Raw genomic sequence first — 24,771 nt, forward strand, 5'->3', positions numbered from 1 at the left:
CCTAGACTTACACAAGATGAGAGATAGGGTCCTGGATGGCAAAAGTACACCATGGATCCATCTTCATGGTATAAATAGGAAAGGAGAATAGGGGAAAACCTAAACAATGTCAGTTCAAAGGGTAAAGAAACTCACAAAGCCATTTTATTGGGTTGATTCCTCCCTGGGCCCAATCTAAGAAAGTAGGTTTCAACATATCTAACTGTGCACTGGAACATCGTATGCTCAATGGATATGTACTAAATTAACATGTAAGTCAGAGGATTTTTTGGATTGATTTTCCTCTTATCTTCTTTACACAATGATTATTCAACTAATGGCTTTTCTATCACTTAGGAAAACATTGAGTACTTGGAATTATAGGGAGAAAATCACATGCCAGGCATTTCATCCATCTACTTACCTCCAGGGAATGCCAAGTTATTGTGTAAGTGCAAGAGCAACTGCTCAGATTCCCACTATTGCCTGCCTGTTCTCTCTACCCCTACACACACACACACACACACACACACACACACACACACACACACACAAATTGTAATTCTCACTCTGCTCATGAAAGTCCCATGTTATGCTTCCATTAATGTCTTCCTAACAGTCTCTATGACTTAAAGTCACCTTCACCCATAAACTCAAACTTAAACTAAATCCTTTTCAACATTACTAGTAATCTTCAACAGGAAGCAGTTTTACATTAAATAATTTATTTTTATCTTTCCTCACTTTAAAACACGGAAAGTCCAGGGAAAGAGTAGCATTCCAACCCACTAATGGCCCTTCCTCCTTCCTCTGCCATGAGAGCTGGGAAGACACACTCAGAGAAGAGTAACGAAAGGATGGGCATGTGACACAGATGTTAAGATGTGGCTTGGAAAGCCAGCATTGTGGTGCAATAGGTGCAGTGGCAACCTGTAAAACCAGCATCTGTTCAAGTCCTGACTGCTCTACTTCCACCTCAACTCCCTACAAAGGTGCCTTGAAACACAGCAAGAGATGATTGGAATGCTTGGGCCCTGGCCACCCACATGGAAAACCCAGAGGTAGTTCCCGACTTCTGGCTTCAGCCACTGTAGCTCTTTAATCCTAGAGTTGCTCTGGAGATTTAACAATATCATCAAGGACCAAGGATCTTCTCATTCTCCTATTGTAGTATCTTACATAACATTATTGAAAATTCAACATTGTTTCTTTGGTGCAAAATAGTTACTAATCTTCTAAGCATCAATCTTCAGGTGGCAGTGTCTTGTTTTACAAAATAAAGGATTCAGGTAAAATGGTTTTAAAGATATTCTCTTCCATAGGCCTTCATCTCATCATCTAAGTAAGAAACTATATTTTTTTAAATACCCAGTACTGACTTTCACCTTTTAATGGCCATAATTTGGACCCTATCTAACCCTAGATCAATGCTGGAAAAACAGGGCTGTTTACAAACTAACCCTTCCCCCAGGAATGAGAAAATTTCTGCCCCACCCCCATTCCCAGAAAAAAACCTGAATATTTATATAATAAGAAAAGGGGTTGCCTACTAAGACTATTAACCGTGCTATCACCTGTAACCAAAATGTTTTCCTGAAATGTGTGACTGAATATCTGGACACTCTTGCCCTGCCCATTCCCTACCCTTTTTCATTCACCTTTCTCTCTTCTCCTTGGCTTCCTTCTACCACTAATGACCAATTACTTTAGATAAGAATATGCTGTAATTCTAAAATCACATTCTATTTCTCTTTTTCCTATACAATCTCTTGAAAAATACAATAAAGAGGTTCATTTCACTTTAAGAAGCTATAGAAAAAATAAATCAGTGTAAAGAAATAGCTGAGCTCCTAAAATGCTGTATAAACCTTATCATGGTTCCTTATTTGTTTACTTTGCCATTTCAGTTCTGCTTCATTTAATTCTGGGTTTCTCTGTTGCTTCAATGGATAGCTGATGCTGTAAATTAAGTTCCCCAGTCTCTCAATCTGTCAAGAAGCATTCAATTCAACATTTATTGAGGGTCTGCTGTCTCTGAGCACTCAAGAATAGCTACACATGTAAAGAAACCCAGAAAATTCCAGTAAGAAAAGGTTAATAATACAAATGTATTTATAATGCATTTTTATTTTCCAAGTATGGAATTCATTAGAGCAAGGATTGAAAATATTTAGATTAAATCTCTACAAATGGGTCTTTTGTTCTTCCTTTAATAATTGTTGTCACATTTTTTTCCTGCTTAACAGTTATCTTACTTATCTAAGTCTACCCATTTATTGCTAACTTTTGGAATTGAATTTAATGGAGAACCAGGTAACTCCCAAACATCTGTGCTGAAACAATTTATCTGCAACTCCAGACATGGGCAAAATTTATTTTAATTGTTAGATTTTTTAAAATCTTGGTTATGAGCGTTGTAAATAAAAGTATTCAGTGAAAAAACAAGTTATCACTCATGCGCGGTTCGTCACTCTCATATGTACATAAAATCAGCATCACAAATAATCACCTTAAGTCAAACAGCACTTTTAATGTCACAGGGTTCATCATAGCCACAGTTTTTGGTTACTGTAATTTTTTATGTTTGCACTATTATACTAACAGTATAACTGTAGAAGGGAAAAAAGTGAACAAAGTTGAACCTGTTGCTTTTCAGGGACACTAAAAGAACACTAAGTACACCAAAGAGACCATTACCAAGAATTCTTGAAAGACTGAAATGCAGCTACAAATTATGCAACTATAATTTTACTCATGCAAAATCAGATTTTAGTAATACCTGGGTTTCAAAAATTGAATCTCCCTGATCATTCTTAGAAGTCAGTGAGTCCTCTACTACATCCACGCATGTGTATGCACTATACTGATAGTGCCAATGTGGTAATACCTCCACTTCATCTGCCCACCTCTAAAATTGTGAAATACACAAACTTCTCATCCCTACATCCTACAGCTCAATTCTGCCACAACTTAACCTACAGTTATAATTCTTTCATTTATCACATTGGTGACATTGTTGTATATTCCAAAGATTAGCCTACAATCAGGAAAATTTGTCCCTTAAAGTTTTTATCTAATGTTCACTGTCTTCAGATTACAGCAATTCACTTAATAAGCGAATCTGGAATCCTCAGTAATCTTAAATACTCTTATTTCTAATAATCACTTTCTGAAACCAAGCACAAGCATCCACAGTGTCCATGAAATGACTCAAAATTGTCTCTCATTTTAGATCTATCATAGATGTAATTCAACACATAATGCTTCAGGTGGGCTTTGAAATTATGTCTTAAAACAGGTCTCCCCATAAGCATTACTAAAGCCACAAAATCTTCTCATAATACTACCATTTGACAAATGTTCCTGGATACCTTCTACATGTCAGGCTTTCATGAAAAAAACTGCAGAACTCCAAAAATACTTCCTCTGTCTATTTCTAGTTCAAGAGATGTCACAGCAGCAAAGTCAATATGTAAATAAATGTACTATCCACTACAGGAATAACTATGAAGAATAACTAGTGGAAGGTGACATATGTGTGCGATGGTCAAGGAAGATCTCACTGATGTGATTCTCATTTAGGATACAACCTATTTATAAGGGGTCAGAACACCACCATCAACAAAAATCAAAAAAGCACACATCAGAGATCCATGGTAAGAAAGATCCTTCAAGAGTCGGAAGGCAGCCATGGTGGTTAGCATCTCATTTATCTTAGCGATGGTGAATGAGATACAATTCAGTAGTCAGTAGTGATACATCAGCCACAGCACTATGAGCTACTATGAGAAGTCTGCATCTAATAAGAAGCAAAATTAGAAGGCACGGAAGAGTTTTATACAAAGGAGTCACATGATTTCAGTTATATAGAGCTGCCAGACTTAGGGTTCCAAATCACAATGTCAGTCTTCTCCTTCAGAAATGTGCACTGAGTGCTGAAGAACACAGTGAACACATGTTCCAGAGTGCTTAACTGAGTCCTGGATGGTCCCTGCTGTTCTAGTACAATTATTCACAAAGCTTTCAAGGATCCTATTGGAGATAAACTGTAAATAAGCTCAATCTATTAACACAGAAAAATATTCCATAGGGAGACATTCAAGGCTCTTCCGTAGATGAACCCAAACCTAAATTTCTTCCTTTTTCCCAATCCCATTACAGCTCTCCTTTAGAAGTATTCTGGTCACGTTGAAATGTTATGCTGACAGTGTTCCAAATAGAATGTGCCTTTCTGCACAATACTGCCTCCTGATGAATGCTTTACTACACTTCCTTAATAAGTGGATAGACCTTTAATGCCCAAACCAAAGGATCTCTCAAATACAACATTTATCATAGTTTGGTTAATCACTTATAACTCATTACCCTGCTATGATTCCAGGTACTTAATGGCCATGACAGCATCTGTTTTAACTCTTATGGGAGCTTTACCAGCCACTAAATCCCTGGCCCACAGCTGGTACATGACAACTAGATGAATTATTTCATAAAAAGAAAAATAAAATATGTAGTACAATGATAAAGGTGAACAACAATTTAAAATGAAGTCCTCCACAAGCTTAAAACACTGTTTTCTTCACATCTAGTTTACTTTTAGTCTCTGGTTTCATTTCAAAGTCTAAACCAGCCCTATTCACTAGAAAATAGCATACATTTAATGATTTAGAAAAAAAATTATATAGCAAGAATTTCAATTTTCAAGGAAACCGAACAATTGTACATTTTTGGTAATAAATTTTGAGATAACTCTGGCAAAAAAAAAAACACAAGTTGATCAATATCAAAGACAATTTCACATACTCACCACCATTACATGATCTTAAACAAATTTTGCTTAGAAGAAGTCTTTGGCGTAATTCTAGAACTTCAGCTTCTAAGACTTCAATTTTTGATTTCCATGTTGATTCTTTCTCAGACACCAACATTGCAAGGTACTCTGTATATTCTTTGCTGGTTTTGTCTGCTGGTTTCGAACGAATAATTGCCAAGGCCAGAGCCAACTTTGAGGTTCTCAAATACCATGCCTGCACATCCATCGTGGCTTTTCTGTCTCTATTTAATAAGAAAGAAAGTTACAAAAATTCATTTTAACCTTCAAAGTGCATTTCATGTGTTCAACGTTGATTTTGCAGAGCAACACTAATTAGTTCATTTGTAATATAACTTGGTATCAAGGAGTAAAAAAAGAATTCTCAGGAATTGAAAACAGCGTAAAAAAATAAGCCAAAGAAAAATGCATATTAAGTATTTTAAGATTCAAAATAGTAAGCTTAGATAACCTGACAACCTCTTGGGGTGGGAAAAACACATATTCATTCATTTTGTGGTTTCTTATCAGACACACACATCAGATTCTTTGAGAGAACTTCGTAAATAGGTATTCACATAAATAGATCTCAATAAAATTTTGCACCAAAATGAATATATCTTTTTAATTCCACTTCCAACTAACTTTTTGAAATAACTTCCTATATGTTTCAAGTCCCATGCTGGCAGAATTCTGATTCAGCATATCTAGGTTTTATATTTTGAAAAGAGTCCACAAAATAAACAGAACCACAATATTAAATCATCCATTTCAATCTGAATACCTTCTCTTTTCCAATTCATTCTACTAAATCGTAAATGTTTTATTCCCTATGCCTGCTTCTACCAACCCCCAGCCTGTACAGGGAACAATATTTTAAAATATTTATTCAATTAAATTGTGACTCAGCTATGATTTTGCACTTTCAATTGCCACTATGAGAATACTTTTCTTACTGCAGTCTCACAATCTGAATGTACTTATAAGGACAATATAACAGATCACTTCATTGGTTTAACAGCATCATCCCTCCTGAAGCCCCCACAGCGCCACAATGCTTTGCTGGATTATCACAGGAGCTGTGCACATAAAATGCAATAAATAAAAAAAAAAAATTAACAAATAGCTCAAAGTGCAGTGGCCCAGATAATTCAGAATCTTTGGTTGCCACATCAACTAACACCCTTTATTCCAAACTTTATTTCCTTCCATTTCTCAAGCCTATTCTTCCATCATGGTTGGATAACACTCAGATACTCACAGCTTGAACTTGTTCACATTCATAACTTTGCTCATGGGTTCTCTATCCTCCTCCCCAGCCTGCCATTATTACAGCCCTGACTTTATCACAGCTGTCACAGCCCAGTGTATGCACTCCTCAAGGCACAAATACACCAACACATAAAACATTCTGATTGATTCCCATTTGCAACAGTGTGTGCCTATCTGATATTCAATAATTTAGCACAGAAAGTATATAGTAGGTAGTATAACCACTTCATTATAAGCAATGATGAACACAAAAAAGAGCGCACTACTGTTCGCTGCACTGTTATTTCATAATAAATTGTATATTATGACTATAAAAATCATTTAATCATTAAAATTTTATGTTCATTGGAAAAGTTTCATGAAATGTTGAATAGACAAATGAGGACATGAAATTATTCAAAAAGCAGAATGAGAGAAAGAAAAAGAGAGACCTTTCACCCATTAGCCTGCTTCTCAAAGGCCCCAGAAGCCAGAGTTGAGTAAGTCCAAAGTTAGGAGCCAAGAACTTCACCTGGGTTTCCCACATGGGCTAAAGGTTCTAAATACTTGGGAAATCATCTGCTGCCTCCAAGGGTGATCATTAGCAGGAAACTGGATCATAACTCAATGGGCAGTGGCTTAATCCATAGTATTACAACACCCTTCTACCAGCTTTCAGAATTTTGGGGGGAGGGCACAAAAATAAATTTCCTTTAATTCCATTTTCCATGTACCTTTTCAAGTACACTCATATGTACAACAGCAGTAGAATCTTAATGACATAAAAGCTAGAAAGGTAAAAAATATATAAGTAGGATTTATCTCTAAGCACAAAATCATTAGCTATTTTAGCTTCTCACTTTGATTTTTCTGTATTTCCTGATTTTCTAAAATGATAGAGCAAATCATAATTTTACAACTGTATAAAGAAAAGGCACTTCCAAAATCAAAGTACAACAGTACAGCTGCTATATTTTTAACCGTCTACAGCTGTTGCAAACACCATGTACTAGATACTGTAAGATAGACAAACTAATTAAAATTACAGCTCCATTTATTTTGGCTTGCTGGTTCTTCCTCCATCTGTTGTGTCAGCAATGGGAGCAGCAGACTCTGACACTGGTTACTCTCAAAGAAGCTCATACACACAGCTCAGACACAAGATGACCCCCCCTCAAAAAAGGAAGCCGGTGATCCAAAGAGAAAAGGAGAAAGGCAGTACATTATTCAGAGATGTTCCAGACAGAAAAGATTCTCACATTCAATTACAGTTTAGTAGTTCAAGAGGACAAGGTTCTTTGGATAGTGAAAATACAGCAAATTCCCTGACCTCTGCAGAGATATTTAGTTAACTGATGTCAGCAAATTAATTAAATGTTCTGTTTTTCAAGTCATCGTATGTTATTGTTAGTAGTCTTAAAATCTGGCTGAAAACCAGCTATCAGGGAAAGTCAAATTGCAAAATCCTACTGGATTTTAACTATCTCAGGGCCACTCATTTGGATGTCAGAATTGTACCACAAATGAGAAGAAACGATTGTTAATAGATACGCCGCTGCCATGGCCTACAAGCTATAAGCCACAGTCAAAATACAGAGATCCACAACCTACAGCAAAACAGAACATAATTTTTAAACCGCTTCTTTGTGTGTGTGTGTGTGTGCACACGACCACACACATACACATACACATAATACACATATTACAAAATATAAACCTTTTTAAATTTTAAGGTTGCATTCCTCTCTACAAAAAATGCTATTAATAAGATGAAACTGATTGTTCTCGCTAAAATTACATGAAGGAAAGCCCAGGCTTCTGTCATAACAAAAATATATATGAGCTTTATTCTAAGTTCCTGACATAAAGCTCCTAAATCCCTTGGAATTTCATGAGTGGTAGGAGAGTCTTTTGTTCACACGAGCATACTTTCAGCAAATCCCATAGACAGCTTCAGGATGGGGACCTGCTCCTAGAATAACCAAACCATAATCAAAAGAGTACAGCTTTTAGTCTCAATCGCTAAGCCTTGGGACAGGAAGAGGGATTAGAGATTGAGTTTCACTGGGGACCCCACACCTGCAACTGCCATCAGAAGTAAGGATGATCTCGTGAACCTGAGCCCTTTAACCTGTGGAATATGTTGCTTTCTCCAGGTAGTCAGCGTCAGAATTAAACTAGATTGCTGAGCACCTAGTTTATATTGGAAAATCAGAGGAGCAATTATTATTACTGGAAAACACCCAGCTTCCTAGACTGCTTAATTAACAAAAAAATCAGTAAAAATTTTCAGAAAGCTTTTCTAAATTCACTTTATGTTCAGATCATTATAATAAATAATTAAAGTGTGACTTAATGTTTCCCCAAGAAGGTATTTAGTGTCTAAATTAGTAATCACTTAAAATATAAAATGTAACAGTCTTTTTTAAGGACAAGTTCAAACAGGATTTCACTTTCTTTGCACTTGAGAGTATTTTTACCATAGAAAAACATGGTGCAAGGCTATAGAAAAAAAGAAATCTAGTGACATCCCCAAGATCCTTGTCTCTTTCACATAATACATAAGTAAATGGATTCTCTGTACAAATATTAATTTGGAAATTTTGTTCTACTGTACTTCTTCAGCTTTCCCTTAACCCAGATGAACCTTAATTTTCTATTAACTAGAAAATTCTCTAAACTGTTAAAATGATTTTAAAATACAATCTCAAATTCTACAGGTCATCTCTCAGATAACTTATGAACATTCTATGCTCAAAGAGTCCCAGATTATTCCTATAATACATTTGTAAATGTTTAAATCAAATAATCACTCTTGAAAATATTTTCTTTATATGAATTAAACATCCTCAAAACATCTGCTTTCTCTTCTCCCAAAATAGAAGTTCTAACATTTTATCTTCAAGAATTATCACAGGCCTATATAATACACTCTTAAAAGCTTTATGAAATTGTTTATAAATACGAAAAGACAAAACCTGTCATCACATTGATAATATAATAATTGAGATACAGTTGTGATATCACAGAATTGAATAGAAAATAGTGAAATCAACAGAAAATTCTTCCCACTTTTATCAAATGCAAAGACAAACAAACAGCAAATGTAGTAAAATCATAAATTTAAAAAACAACATAAACATATGGACACTATTCACTCAGATACTTAGAGATAAAAGGGATGAGGAAAGAAGAGGGAGACAACAAAAAGAAAGAGAAGAGAAAAAGGAAGGGAGAGAAGGACTTATTAACAAAAACTACTGAGCAAGAGCTGAGGAATGAATCACTGTTTATACATTTCCGTAGTTCCCATATTTTAACAATCAACATCATAAAATGTATGACAGCAAAAATGTGATACCTGAATCTATGCAAGAATTATAAAAAATATGAGAGAAGAAATTCTTGATATTGATCCTGGCAAGGATATTTTGGTTGCGATCCCCAAAGCACTGGCAACATAAGTAAAAATAGACAAATAGAATTATACCTAACTTTCAAACCCTTCTATAAAGCAAAGAAAACATTCAAAAGAGTCAAGGCCTACAACACTATAAAATAGTTTCAAATCATACATCTGATAACAGACTGACATTCAAAATACATAAACAAACCAAAAAAACTCAATAGCAAGAAAAGAACTCAATTTAAATGCACAAAAATTGAGCTGGCATTGTGTTGCATTGGGTGAAACAGCCATAGACAATGACAGCATCTCACATCAGAACACCACGTCAAGTCCTAGCTATTCTGCTTCTAATCCAGTTCCTTTCCGATGTGCTTTGGAGAGCAGCAGGTTTTGACACAAGGATTTGAACGCTTGCAATCCACAAGAGGGAACTGCATGAGCATTAAAGTTTCAGGCTTTGGCCTTGCCCAGATGTGAGTGCTCTGGGGGGAAAGCAGTGGATGACATATATATCCCTCTCCGCCCCCTTCCTTTTTCTCTGTTTCTCTCTTCCTGTCTCTAAATCAGTCTGACTTGCAAATAAATATTTTTTAATGGGCAAAATATTTGAAAGGACATTTCTAAAAAAAAACCCACAGGTATAAAAAATGTTCAACAACACTATTCATCAGGAAAATTAAAATTAAAATTGCCATGAACTGGGCCCGGCGGCGTGGCCTAGCGGCTAAAGTCCTCGCCTTGGGAGCCCCGGGATCCCATGTGGGTGCCGGTTCTGGTCCCGGCAGCTCCACTTCCCATCCGGCTCCCTGCTTGTGGCCTGGGAAGGCAGTCGAGGATGGCCCAGAACTTTGGGACCCTGCACCTGCGTGGGAGACCTGCAGGGAGTTCCTGGTTCCCGGCGTCAGATCGGCTTGCACCGGCCCGTTGCGGCTCACTTGGGGAGTGAATCATCGGATGGAGGATCTTCCTCTCTCTCTCTCTCCTCCTCTCTGTGTATCTGACTTTGTAATAAAAATAAATCTTTAAAAAAAACATTGCCATGAACTACTGTTTCATACCTGTTACAACGTTTATTGTCAAAAAGACAAAAATGGCTAACATTTGAATTAGAAATTAAAATGTTCACATATCTTATTGGGAGACTGTTTGAGTTTGACTGTAAACTCAACTCCTAACGCTAGATTCTTATTCCTGTGAATCCTAGGAGACAGAGATAGGAGTTCAAATTACTTGGGTTCTTGCTATCCAAGATACCTAGAAGACCTGAACTGAATTGCTGGCTCTTGGCTTTGGTCTCAGCTGCAGATCATTGCCTGTATTTGAGTAGTGAACAAACTGATGGGAGCCATCTACAACTGGTCTCTCTCTGCCCCTCAATTGCAAAGAAAATAAAGACAAACCATGCATGATAAGTGTTGCTAAGAATTAGAGAAAAATAATCTGCCTTGCACACTGTTGGTGGGAATGCAAATTAATTTAACCATTAGGTTAAATACTAAGAACCATTCCTGAAAAAATCCTCAAAGGAAAGACTTAGAAAAGTCACCAAAAGCACAGTCCAAACCAAAATAAACAAATGGGACTACATCAAACTAAAAAAGCTTCTGTACAGCACAGGAGGTGAACAACAAAGTGAAGAAGCAACAAATAGAATGGGAGAAAATCTTTGTGAACTATACAACCAACAGGGTACTAATATCCAGATTCAGAAACTCAACAACAGTAAAACAAAGAACCCTGTGACGAAATGGCAAAGAAAATGAACAGACATTTTTCAAAAGAACAGATTCAAATGGCTAACAGACATGAATAAATATTCAGGTTCTGTATCTGTCAGGGAGATACAAATGAAAACCACACTGAGGTTCCACCTAACTCCAATGAGATTCTCCTACAATCTAAACTCTCCTAGCAACACCTGCTGGTGTGGATGGGGTGAGAAAGGTACCCTTCTTCACTGCTGGTGGGAGTGTAGGCTAATACAACCACTATAGAAGTTGGTATGGAAACTGAAAGTTGGTCTGCCGTATGACCCAACTATTATACTCCTAGGAATATATCCAAAGGAAATGAAATCTGCATATGAAAAATGGATCTGTAATCCTATATTTACAACAGCATAATCTACAATAGCAAAGACATGGAAACAGTCCAGATGCCTGTCCAAAGAGGAATGGTTAAAGAAATTGTGGTACATTTATTCTGTGGGATACTCTTCAGCCATTAAAAGGAATGAAACTCTACCATTTGCAACCATATGGTCCCAACTAGAGACCATTATGCTCAGTAAAATATGTCACATATAGATGTGAAGATGGAATGCAGAATGCATCTCCACTTCAAATCGAAGATGGACTCCCAATGAAACTGTTGAATATATTTTGACAATAGGTGCTGACTGTCTCCATTGTCTGTGCCAGCAATGTCAGGACACACTGAAATAGTAGAATGATGGTCTTTTGACTGATTGTTAAGGACTATACCATTGTAATGACATAGGGAAAATTAGTGTGGGGGTGCGAATTTCGGAAGAGTGAAAGGGAAATCCTGGAGCCTATGGAACTGCACCAGGTAATAATAAAATAAATTTATAAAAATCAGTAAAAATATAACTTTCATAGGTATACATACATATACATATGAATAAAATCAATTAGAGTTATATGAATGAACTTGTTAAAAAAGTTGCAATATGTATATATTATGGATTACTTTTAATTATTAAAAAAAAGAAAAGAAAATTCTATCATTTGTCATATTGAGAAGAAACGCAGGGGGCAGTATGCTCAGTGAAATAAGCCAGACACAGAAAAATATGACTGCATATTTCCCCTATCTGGGAAATCCCAAAAAGTCAAACAACGAAAAGCAAGTAGAATCCTGCTTCTTAGGGTAAGAAGCAGTGGAAGATGTTAACTAAAAGATTCATTTAGAAAAACTGGAATACTTTGGAAATCTACGGTATAATCTTGTGACTATAATACAATATTGTGTGTCTGACTATTGATGGTAGATTTTAAATGTTCTATTAAAATCAGTATACAGGGCAATAGATATGTTAATTAGCTTATTTTAATCATTTCCAAATGTGTACATACATAAAAACGCACTGTGAATGCTGTAAATATATCCAATTTTGGTAAATAAAATGTGAAACAGTCTTGAGTAACGCTCAGAAGCCATCACCAATCATCTGGTGACCGTGATGAGAATCCCAGGCTGCAGAAGCTGAAACAGCTTCAACTGTAAACCAAAACATCAATAAACTTCAACAACAGTTTAAAAGGAGTGGGATACTAATGGAAGAATAGTACTTTGAATATACTCAGTACTTTGAATATATCCACAGCTCACACACACACACACACACACACACACACACCTTTATCCAGATGCTTACTGTTTCTTATACTAATTAAAATGACACGATGGTGTTTGTAAGTATACAGAAAAACTCTCCAATATGATCAAATGGTATTTAGCAACCACTGTATTCCCAATGCCATTATGACGTACGGAGGAGAACTTAGGTACCTGAAGATCATGTCTCTCCTCATTGGGAGCAAGCATCGATTCTTGACTAATCTGAATGAGTCTACATCCTCCAAATTTATACTCTCTGTAGTGCACTCTTCAACTTTCAATAATAAAACTTGAGTGAATAAAGTGGAAGTAAAGTAAAATCTAGCTCACACAATTTTAAGTCAAAAGCTACAGTACAAGGAAGATCAAATTTTATATCCTATGAATCATGCAATAAATACTTGTCTTACCAATAAAGCAAGAAACTGAAGGACACTGGAAAACACCTTGAAAATTACTGAGATAATGATTATAAAACCAAGCATGAATGTTGCAGGAAGTCTCCATGTACCATGATGGTGACCTCTGCATTCATCAGGTACAGGCAAAGCAGAGTACTGGCTCTGCCAGAACAGGGAGCTCTCGAGAGACTTCTGAAGACAGTTATTTTCAATAAAGTGTGGATGAGATCTAGCATGTAATTTTTGGATTAGATACAGCTGACAATTTCCCTATTTATTGTTATAGTTTTAGCACATTCTATACAGTGATGTGTTCAGCACATTAATGTCAAATGAAATTTTACATAGAAGAATCAGGAATCACCGAGATTTAATTATTAAGAGGTCTTTAAAAGACTTTCTAGCAAAGTGTCTGTGCATGACAGGAGGCTTGTAAAGATAAAAGAAGACTGATTTTTTAAATTCTGGTTTATTCTCATCAAAACAGGCAAGTAGCATTTTCTTCTTGTTGAAATAATTAGTCAGATTTTTAACTATCCATAGAGACTCTTTTATTTATATCTCTATCTTACACTTTAAAGGCATATTTTACATAGAGAGCAAGAAGGAGAGACAGACAAATGTCTTCCTCTGAGGAAGCATTAAGCATCTTCCTGTGAGGCGAGCAACCCCCATAAGTAAGCACAAGTTAAAATCTGGCCTCTCTTTTTCTGATCTAGCTTCCTTCTGAAGCACCTGGGAAAGCAGCAGAAGCTGGCTCATGTACTTGGGGCTTTGCTCCCCCACAGAAGACTCAGATTTCCTGGATCCTGGATTTGGCCTGACCCAAACCTGGATATTACAAATATTTGGAGAGTGAAACAGAAGATGAAGATCAAAAATTTCTGCTTCTCCCTCTCTCTCAGTCACTGTGCATTAAGAAATTTCACAAGGGGCCAGGTGCAGTAGCCTAGTGGCTAAAGTCCTGACCATGCATGTGCCGGGATCTCATATGAGCATCAGTTCATATTCCAGCTGCTCCACTTCCCTTCCAGTTCCCTACTTGGGGACTGGGAAAGCAGAAGATGGAACAAAGTCTTGGGACCCTGCACCTGTGTGGGAGACCTGGAAGAAGCTCCTGGCTCCTGGCTTCAGATCACCATTTCAGTCACTTGGGGAGTGAACCAGAAGATGGAATATCTTTCACTCTGTCACTCATTCTCTCCATAAATCTGACTCTCCAATAAAAATAAATAAATCTTATCTTTTTTTTAATAAAAAAGAAGGGGCCCAGTGTGGTGGGTTAGCAGCTAAAGTCCTTGCCTTGAACGTGCCAGGATCCCATATGGGCACCAGTTCTAATCCCGGCAGCTCCACTTCCCATCCAGCTCCCTGTTTGTGGCCTGGGAAAGCAGTCAAGAATGTCCCAAAGCCTTGGGACCCTGCACCTGAGTGGGGGACCCGAAAAAGCTCCTGGCTCCTGGCTTCAGATCAGCACAGCACCAGTCATTGCTGTCACTTGGGGAGTGAATCATCGGACGGAAGATCTTGCTCTCTGTCTCTCCTCCTCTCTGTATATTTGCCTTTCTAACAAAAATACAAAATTAATCTTTTAAAAATTTTTTTTTAAAAACAAAAGAAATTTCATGTGTTATTTTGCAAAAACCTATTATATGTCCAGATAAAATTTCATCTAAATTTAAATAAAAATACTTTAGATGGATTTAACAATCGCTATCATAGAATTTTACCTTAAAAACTATGAAACCAGTAAAAATTAAGTCTAAATAAACAAAGAGATTAACTGTATCCATAAGCTGAAAACTTTACATTATTATTTTAATTGGCTTATAAATATAATTATAGGGGCTGAAATGGTGGCATAGTAAGTTAACACTCCACCTACCAGCTCTGGCATCCCATGTGGGTGTTGATTCACATCCTAACTACTTCATTTCGAATCCACTTCTCTGCTTGTAATGTGGAAGAGCAGTGGAAAATGACCCATGTCTTTGGGTCCCTGTATCCATGTTGAAGACCAGGAAAAAAATTCTTGGTTCCTGGTTTCAGACCAGCTCAGCTCTGGTTGCTGCAGCCATTTGAGGAGTGAATCAGCAGGAGGAAAACCTTAGTCTGTCTCTTCTCTCCCTCTGCAAAAACTGTTGTTCAAATAAAAATAAAATAAATAAAATAAAAATAAATGAATTAAGTAAAATAAAAATTAAAACAAATTATAAGCTAGGAGAAAATACTAGATGCAGAAAGGTTAAAAAAAATCTTCACATATTCACTGTCTTAAGATATTTGTGAGCTGACAAGGGACTTCATTTTAGAATATATTTAAAATTTCTACAAATAATTAAGGAAGGAAAAAGCAAAGAACATGACTGAAACTTGAGAAGACACAAATATACAACTCTCTTAATCTGTTTTTCCTGCTGTAACATGTACCTGAAACCAAGTAATTTATAACCAAGAGAATTTATGTATCATATTTCTGGGGTCTAGAAAGACAAGATCATGATGATAACAGGTTCTCTTTCTGGTGAGGACTGCTGTTTGCTTCCGGGATAGCACTATGCTGTTGTATCATCCAGCTGGGACAAATGTGGCTTCATAATATGGTAAAATGGACAGAAGAGGTGGACCCAATCCCTCAAGTCCTTTGAAAAGGACCTAACCACTTTCATGTGAGCTCTGCTCTCAAGACTCAGATGTCCAAAAAAAAAAAAAAAAAGACTCAGATGTCCAACCTCTAAACTATTAAAATGTTAATTCAGTTTCCACTTATGATTTTGGAGAGACACATTCAGATCATAACAATGTCACAACAGAAGATATAAAAATGGTCAACAACCGCAGGGGAGATTAATATTATTAGTTATTAGAGAAATAAAAATTAAAATCACAATGAGACACTGTCATAATCTAAGATGAGTTCTTGGTAAGAAGCATATAAATCAACTGGGGCTCTCATAAAAAGTTGGTGGAAGTATAAAATGGCATGACCATTTTAGGAAAAATTTCAGTTTATTTTAAATGCATTCTTCTCTGTTGCTCAAAAAATCTGCATTATTTGGTCAAGAGATACACTACACAGGTCAGAAAAATACTTACACAAGAACATTTAGAGCAACTTTATGACATACAAAAACTGGAAACACCCATACGTGTTGAATATAACCACTAAGTAGAACAAATTGTGGTGCATTCACACACAATGAACTAACACACGAAGATGAAACCAAATGAAGCACAGATGCATTCAACACTATTCCTAAAGACCCAAACATACTGAGTGAGCAATAAAAACATGCCAGATAAAAGCCTGCTTGCTTGCATTCTACTTCTTGTTCACCTAGGACTTCTGCCTGCTGCCTTTGTCCCACAACCTCCCCACTTTTCCTCCACCAGATACTCTGGGTCCAGTTTTTTTCCATCTCCTGATAAGTCTCTCTGAGGCACTTCATTCACCCTGATGGTTTCCTAGGTACACTCTGTGTAGGCTGAGATAACCAGTCCCTATCTGTTGTCTCCATATACACCAGTCATCCAACCCCCTGGAATTGTGGTGGCCCACGCTTGCCCTCATTCTCTATCATCAGCTGTTGGACAGCAGTTCTCCAGAGATCTCTTGATACTTGAATTATCTTCCAACACATTCCCTTTTAGACCCAACTTTAGTGATAGCCAACTTGGATAACTTTTCTCCTACCAACTAATGTTTTTTTCCTCCTACCACGTCACTGCCTCCACTAACGCCCTTGATGAAATCACTTTGGCATTAACAAAGCACACTTGAAAATCCTTGATGTTACATTCCCACCTGAGAGACTTATTCAGGGTTCCAGTTTCAGATTCTGGCCTTCATGTCAAAGCAACTTAAGAAGGATGATCATATCCTACAGAATCAATGGCAGGGCTAGAAGTGCAGGTAAGTATTTACTGTTGTTTTCCAACATCTCCCTACAGTGGGCTCTGTGATGCCATGCTGCAACAACAGTCCAGGAACTTGAAGATTGCCTCAAATTGGCAGAGAAGGTTAAAGGCTGCTGCACCCAACAGGAAACAGGTTATCCCTCAAGAGGAATATTATCCTCAACAGAAGCCAGGCAATGCTACAGATAATTTGTACCTGAGAGCACATTAAAAGATTATCACTTTGTACTTTCATGGACGGGGCCAAGAAGAGACTAAACAATAAGAAAAGAAAAGTGCTGGTAGCAGCATTATGACCACATCAACTGCGGATCCCCCAGTGGCCTCCAAAGTGCAACAGTTGTAGTCAAAAGGAACACTTTCAAAAAGGAATATCCACATCCCTATTACCAGAGAAAAACCCTCGATCCTGTCCTGTGTGTAATGGGAATCACTGAAGGCTCACTGCTCTGAGACAACAAGGCCGCTAGGGTTGGGTTCTCCTTCTCTTATAACTCTGTAGGACTGAAGGGCCCCAGACTGCTGCTACACACTAACAGCACTCAGCAGCCCCGGATGAATCTACTAAGAGAAGGTTAGTTTTCTCTCAGATATTAAAGCTTCCTTTTCTGTTCTCTCAACTCTAAAGTTTTCTTTGGTCTCCTAGCTTGACTGTAAGAGACCTACACTGATGTGAGGACAGCGTATACTTTGATATTCCACCTAGCCCCTAATCTGTAATTGGAATGTCAAAACAAAATAAGTAAGGAAATAATAATAATAAAATAAACAAAATAAAACAAAAAAATCCTTTAAGGATGGTTTCCTCTAATTTCAGATGTGTTAATGACCTGTTTCAGGATATAAATTAAAGGAATAGGAGACTGAAAAAAACGTTGTGGAAAAAGAAACATTGGAATGAAAAATGGATAAAAATGGAGAGAAATAAAATGGACATCTTTTGTATTATTAATTATTTTTATGTTTGATGGTTTCTACCTAGTTGATCAGGGTGATTAGGGTCGAGGACTACATGACAGTGGGAGAGATCACTATTACCACATCCTTTTTCCTTCCTGTATCTGGGCAGAAGGGGAGACAAGGAGAGAAGACATACCCAGGCTCCTGCTATTCTTAGCTCTTGTTAGTACACCTATAGAACTGTGTTTTTTCTATTTTTTTACTTGTTGACTTTTATGATTAGTGAGATGTTAATCCTATGATTATAGAAAGGATTGAAATATTTTTAATTAAGTGCAGTTACGAAAGGAAGGAAGGGGGGGCTCATTAAGGGTGAAGGTGAGGAAGAGAAGCAAGGTTATTGTCTTAGAATTATATCTATGAAATACATGAAATCTGTTCTCATTGCATTAATCATTTTTTAATCCAAGAAATAAGGAAAAAGCATTTGTGAAAGAACTGTGGGGGTTAACTGCTATGGAAGATAGTGAAGAAAGCTAAAGAAAAGCTAAAGAAAGAATGTTTTGGTGGAGAATATGTTTGATAAAAAAGGAACTGAAGGGCTAAGAATGTTGTAGATTTATAGAAATTTTTCTGCTGTAGAAGAAAAAGTTGTAGAGAAAGTTATGGCAATTCTTTTTTTCTTTTTATTCATTAATTACATTGTATTATGTGTCACAGTTTCACAGGTACTGTGATTCTCCCCACCCCTCCCCAAACCCTCCCACCATGGTGGATTCCTCCACCTTGTTGCATAACCACAGCTCAAGTTCAGTTGAGATTCCCTCATTGCAAGCATATACCAAACATAGAGTCTAGCATCTTATTGTCCAGTCAAGTTCAATGGCTTCTTAGGTATACCCTCTCTGGTTTGAAGACAGAGCCAGCAGAGTATCATCCCGATCAATTAAAAGCTCCAACATACCAACAGTAAAAATTTACATCATTATGGAATTAATTGACATAGTAATGAGTAACCAATATGTTAAAAGTAAATGAGAGTTCTTAACCACCTTCTGTGACCACCTCATTGACATTTCAATTTTAGTTTATGCACAACATGTAACATACATAACATAACATGTTATATATAACATCATATCATCTTAAATTAAGGCAAACATGTGGTATTTAACCTTTTGGGATTGGCTCATTTCCCTTAGCATTATGGTTTCCAGTTGGGCCCATTTGGCCACAAAGAACTGCATTTTGTTTTTTTTTAATAGCTGAATAGTATTCCATGGAGTAGATGAACCATAGCTTTCTTATCCAATCCTCTGCTGATGGGCATTTTGGCTGCTTCCATGTTTTTGCAATTACTGATTGTGCTGCTATGAACATAGGAGTGCATGTTGGTTTCTCCTAAAACAAGTGTTCTGGATATATTCCTAGGAGTGCTATTGCTGGATCATACGGCATGTCAATTTTGAGTTGTTTGAATGTTCTCCAAACTGATTTCCATAGAGGCTGTACCAGCCTGCAGCCCCACCAGCAGTGGAGTAGGGTTCCCTTTTCTCCACAACCTTGCCAGCAAGTGTTGTTGGTGCTTTTATTCATGTGGGCCAGTCTTACTGGCGTTAGGTGGTACCTCATTGATGTTTTAATTTGGATTTCCCTTTTGCCAGGGAACTTGAGCATTTTTTCATATGTTTATTTGCCATTTGGGTTTGTTCCTTTGTGAAGTGTTTGCCTATTTCCCGTGCCCATTTCTTGAGTGGCTTGTTTGTTTTGGTGTTTTGGCTGTTTTGTAGTTCTTTGTATATTCTGGAGATTAGTCCTCTATCACCTATGTCGTGCACGAAGATCTTCTCCCATTCTGTGGGCTGCTTTTTTACTTTGTTGATTGTTTCCCTTGCTGTACAGAAGCTTCTTAGTTTGATGATGTCCCATTTGTTTATTCTGCTTTGGATTGCTAATGCTTTTGGTGTCCTTTTTAGGAAGTAGGGACCTACCCCTAGATCTTGTAGAGTATTTCCAACATTTTCTTCCAAAAGTTTGAAGGTTTCTGGATGTAGGTTTAGATCTTTTATCCATTTAGATTTGATCTTGGTGTATGGTGAGAGATGTGGGTCTTTTTGTTTAAGCAGGCTATCAACCAGTTGTCCCAACAGCATTTATTGAACAGACCTTCCCATTTGACAGGATTATCGTTTCTCCTTTTGTCAAAGATTATTTGGCTGTATCGGTGTGGGTGCCCTTCTGGTGTTTCTATTCTGCTCCATTGATCTTCCTCTCTATCTTTGTGCCAGTACCAGGCTGTTTTGATAACCACTGCCCTATAGTATGTCCAGAGGTCCAGAACTGTGATTCTGCCTGCTAACTTCCTGTTCTGCAGGATGGTTCTGGCTATTCGTGGTTTTTTGTGTTTCCAGATGAACTTTTGAATCATTGTTTCCACTTCCATGAATAATGTTTTGGGCAATTTGATTGGAATTGCATTGAATGTATATATTGCTTTTGGCAATATAGACATTTTAATGATATTGATTTTACCTATCCAGGAGCATTGGATGTTATTCCATCTTTCGAGGTCTTGTTCAATTTCTTTTTTAAGTAGTTTGTAGTTTTCTTCAAATAGGTCTCCTACATTTTTGGTTAGATTTATTCCCAGATACTTCATGCTTTTCTCTGTTACTTTGAATGGTATTTTGCTGGTTAACTCTTTTTCCATCTTGGGGCTGTTTGCATACACTACGGCTGTTGATTTTTGTTCATTAATTTTGTACCCTGCCACTCTACCAAACTCTCGTATAAGTTCTAGGAGTCTCTGTATTGAGTCTCTTGGTTCTTCTACATAAAGAATCATGTCATCTGCGTATAGTGAAAGCTTGACTTCTTCGTTTCCCATTTGGATTCCTCTGATTTCTTTTTCTTGTCTTATGGCCTCAGCGAGTACCTCTAGGACTACGTTGAACAGCAGCAGAGAAAGTGGACATCCCTGTCTTGTTCCAGATCTCAATGGGAAGGGTTTCAGTTTTTCTCCATTCAGTATGATGCTGGCGTTGGGTTTTTCATATATTGCTTTGATTATGTTGTGGATTTTTCCATCTATGCCTACCTTGGTTAGGGTTTTTAGCAGGAAGTGGTGTTGGATTTTGTCGAAAGCTTTTTCTGCGTCTGTTGATACTATCATGTGATTCTTGTTTTTCAGTTTTTGGATGTGTGTATCACATTTATGGATTTCCGAATGTTGAACCATCCCTGCATTCAGGGATGAATCCTACTTGATGCGGATGAATGATCTGTCTGATGTGTTTTTGAATTCTATTGGCTAGGATTTTGTTGAGAATCTTAGCATTAATGTTCATCAAAGAGATAGGTCTGTAGTTTTCTTTCTCTGTAGGATCTCTGTCCGGTTTGGGGATTAAGGTAATGTTGGCTTCATAGAATGAGTTTGGAAGCGTTGCTTCCTTTTCTATTGTTTTGAAGAGTTTGTAGAGGATTGGGGTTAGCTCTGCTCGGAATGTTTTGTAGAATTCTGTAGTGAAGCCATCTGGGTTGGGCTTTTCTTTGTTGGGAGCTCTTTAATCACTGATTCAATCTCTGCTTCAGTTATGGGTTTGTTCAGGTCGTTTGTTGCCTCTGGGCTAAGTTTTGGCAGGTTGTATAAGTCTAAGAACTTTTCCATTTCTTGGTGGTCTTCTGATTTGTTGGAGTACAGTTCTTTGTAGTAATTTCTAATCATGTTCTTAATGGTTGTAATGTCTGTTGTTATATTGCCTTTCTCATCTTTGATGCTGTTAATTCTTGCTTTCTCTTGTTTTTTCTTTGTCAGTCGGGCCAGTGCGGTGTCTATTTTGTTTATCTTTTCAAAAAACCAGCTTTTTGATTCATTGATTTTGTGTATCATTTTTTTGTTTCTATCTGATTATTTTCCTCCCTTGTTTTGATGATTTCTTGTTTCCTGTTGTGTGTGGGGCTCTTCTGCTGCTGCATTTTCAATTCCTGGAGGTGTGTGTTTAGTTCCTGTATTTGACGCCTCTCTTGGGCCTTGACATGGGCTCCAATTGCGATGAGTTTACCCCGCAGCACTGCTTTGGCAGTGTCCCACAAATTTTGGAATGTTGTGTCAGAGTTTTCATTGGTTTCCATAATTTTTTTGATCTCATCTTTAATTTCTTCCCTGACCCATTGTTCGTTTACTAGCATATTGTTCAGCCTCCAAGAGTTTCTGTATTTCCTGGGGCATTTTGAATTGCTGATTTCCAGTTTCATTCTGTGGTGGTCTGAGAGGGTACATGGTATGATTCCTATCTTTTTGAAGTTATTTAGGTTTGCTTTGTGTCCTATCATGTGGTCGATCCTGGAGAAGGTGCCATGTACTGCTGAAAAAAATGTATAATCTGTGGCCTTGGGGTAAAAATTTCTATAAATGTCTACCAAGTCCAGTTGTTCTATTGTTTGTATGAGCTCTGTTGTTTCTTTGTTGAGTTTTTGTTTTGTTGATCTGTCTTTTGTTAGCGGAGTGTTAAGATCACCCACAATTATTGTGTGTGTATCTATGTCTTCCCTTAAGTCTGTAAGTAACTGCTTCACGTAGCTAGACGCGTTGGGATTTGGTGCATATATGTTCACGATGGTGATTACTTCCTGATGGATCAATCCCTTCACCACTATATAATGACCTTCCCTGTCCTTTTTGATGCTTGTTAGATTGAAGTCTATATCATCTGAAATTAAGACAGCTACCCCTACCTTTTTTTCTCGTCCATTGGCGTGATATATCTTTTTCCACCCCTTCACTTTCAGCTTCTTGGAGTCTTTTCTGGTTAGATGTGTCTCTTGTAGGCAACAGATACTTGGGTGCTGTTTGATGATCCATTCCGTTAATCTATGCCTTTTGATTGGTGAGTTTAGGCCATTTGTGTTTAGAGTTAAAATTGAGAGGTTGTGATTTTGCCCTGCCATATGTATGTGTTTTTGTCGGTGTTGATATCTGTGTAATTGCCCCTCCTTGTGTCGACTTTAGTGGGGAGACCTTCCTGTTTGTCATCTTTGCTTATGATTCGTCTCCTTTTTCCTGGATTTAGTGCATTTCTAAGGAGATTTTGTAGAGCTGGTTTTGTGCAGTCATATTCTTCTAATTTCTCTTTGCTATGGAAGCATCTGATTTCATTCTCAAATACAAATGAGATCTTTGCTGGGTACAGTATTCTTGGTTGACAGTTGTGATTCAGGATTTGGAAGATCTTTGTCCATTCTCTTCTTGCTTGAAAGGTCTCTTCAGAGAAATCAGCAGTGATTCTGATTGGTTTTCCCCAGTGTGTGATCTTTCTCTGCTTCGTACTTGTCTCAGGATTCTTTCTTTGTCTTCGTTGGAGTGGAACTTGAGCACCATATGTCTGGGTGAAGATCGCTTTGGGTCATATCTGCTGGGAGTCCTCTGACCATCCTGGATTTGGGCTGGGTTCATGTTCTAAGTGTTTTTGAAGTTTTCCTGTATAATTTTGTCAAGTACCATTTGCATTCCTGACTCTCTTTCTGCTCCTTCAGGAAGGCCAATAATCCTAATATTCGATTTCCCTAGGTTGTCTTTCATTTCTTGTATGGTCTTATTGGCTTTGTTTAGACTTGTCTCTAGCTGTTTAATGAGCTGGGTATGTTCATTTTGCGTGTCTTCCGTTTCAGAGATCCTCTCTTCTGCTGTATTTATTCTGTTGGTTAGGCTCTCAATTTTGTGCTCTAAGTCAAGGATTTTACTTTTCACTTGTTGTATTTTTGTGACTATATGGTTCTTGAATTCCTTGAAGTCCTTCCAATTCTTCTCATTGTCTCTGACAGATTTTAACATTATTTTTTTGAATTCCTTGTCTGGTAGATCTTCCATGTCTTCATCTCGCATCTCCGAAATAGACGTTGGCCTTTGATCCTTTGTTCGTGGGGTGCTGGATCTCTCATCTGGATCATTACCTTTTCTGGTATTTCTTCCCATTGTGTTAGTGTTTCTTTTTGAGAGACCCAGGCACCAGCATGCTGAGGGGTCTCCAAGCGCTATCCTGCAGAGATCGGAGCCTGCAGGCGTGGAGTAGCAGGGTGTGGGAATTTTCAAGGCACTTTTGGTGTGTCTCTAGTACACTAGACTTCAGGGCGCCACTTCCAAGGCCCAGTAGATTCAAAGCACACTCTCAGCTCGTCCCCTACACATATGCGACCACAGGGCGTAGGGGAATGAAGGCCCCCTGTTCATGAGATCACAGGGCACGGAGGATTCTAGGTGCTTTCTTGGTGTGTCCACAGTGCCAGGGACTGCAGGTCGTGGAGGTTCCAGGCGCTCTCTGGGAACACCTCTTGCACGCGGGTCTGCAGTGCCCTCCTGGTATGTCTCCCAAGCACGGGATGTAGGGCGTGGGGTGTTTGAGGTGCTCTCTGGAAGTGCCTTCTGTGCAGGTCTGCCCACCCCAGCAGCGTGGGACCACCCACCCCAGCACTCACAGGGGACCGCCCACCCTAGCGCTCACACGGAACCGCCCACCCCAGCGCTCATAAGGGACTGCCTAGCCCAGAGGCGTGCATGGGTTCCTGTGGGTCAGTACCACCCAGCTGTGTGCCAGTCCTCAAGGCACACAGCTGGGGGAGCATTCAGTGCACCTTCTGCCCTTCTCCTCAGTGCACAGGACCGCTGTGCGTCACCTCCAAGACACAGTTTTGGCAGTTTCAAGGCACTTGTCGTGCGTCCCCAGATGCTGGAATCTCCGGGGGGGAGG

General features: G+C 38.0%; 1 protein-coding gene across 1 annotated transcript in view; it reads right to left on the minus strand.

The window, feature by feature from the left end:
* The window catches only part of MEI4 (meiotic double-stranded break formation protein 4), a 163,846-nt gene that overhangs the window by 117,782 nt on the left and 21,293 nt on the right, over positions 1 to 24,771 (minus strand). Inside the window, exon 2 of the mRNA XM_004580543.2 lies at positions 4,784 to 5,031. Coding sequence (XP_004580600.2) covers positions 4,784 to 5,015 — 232 coding nt within the window. The 5' untranslated portion in view covers positions 5,016 to 5,031. The remainder of the gene's footprint in view (positions 1 to 4,783; positions 5,032 to 24,771) is intronic.

The sequence above is a fragment of the Ochotona princeps genome, chromosome 1 (genome assembly GCF_030435755.1).
Source record: "Ochotona princeps isolate mOchPri1 chromosome 1, mOchPri1.hap1, whole genome shotgun sequence".
In the NCBI taxonomy this organism is placed as follows: domain Eukaryota; kingdom Metazoa; phylum Chordata; class Mammalia; order Lagomorpha; family Ochotonidae; genus Ochotona; species Ochotona princeps.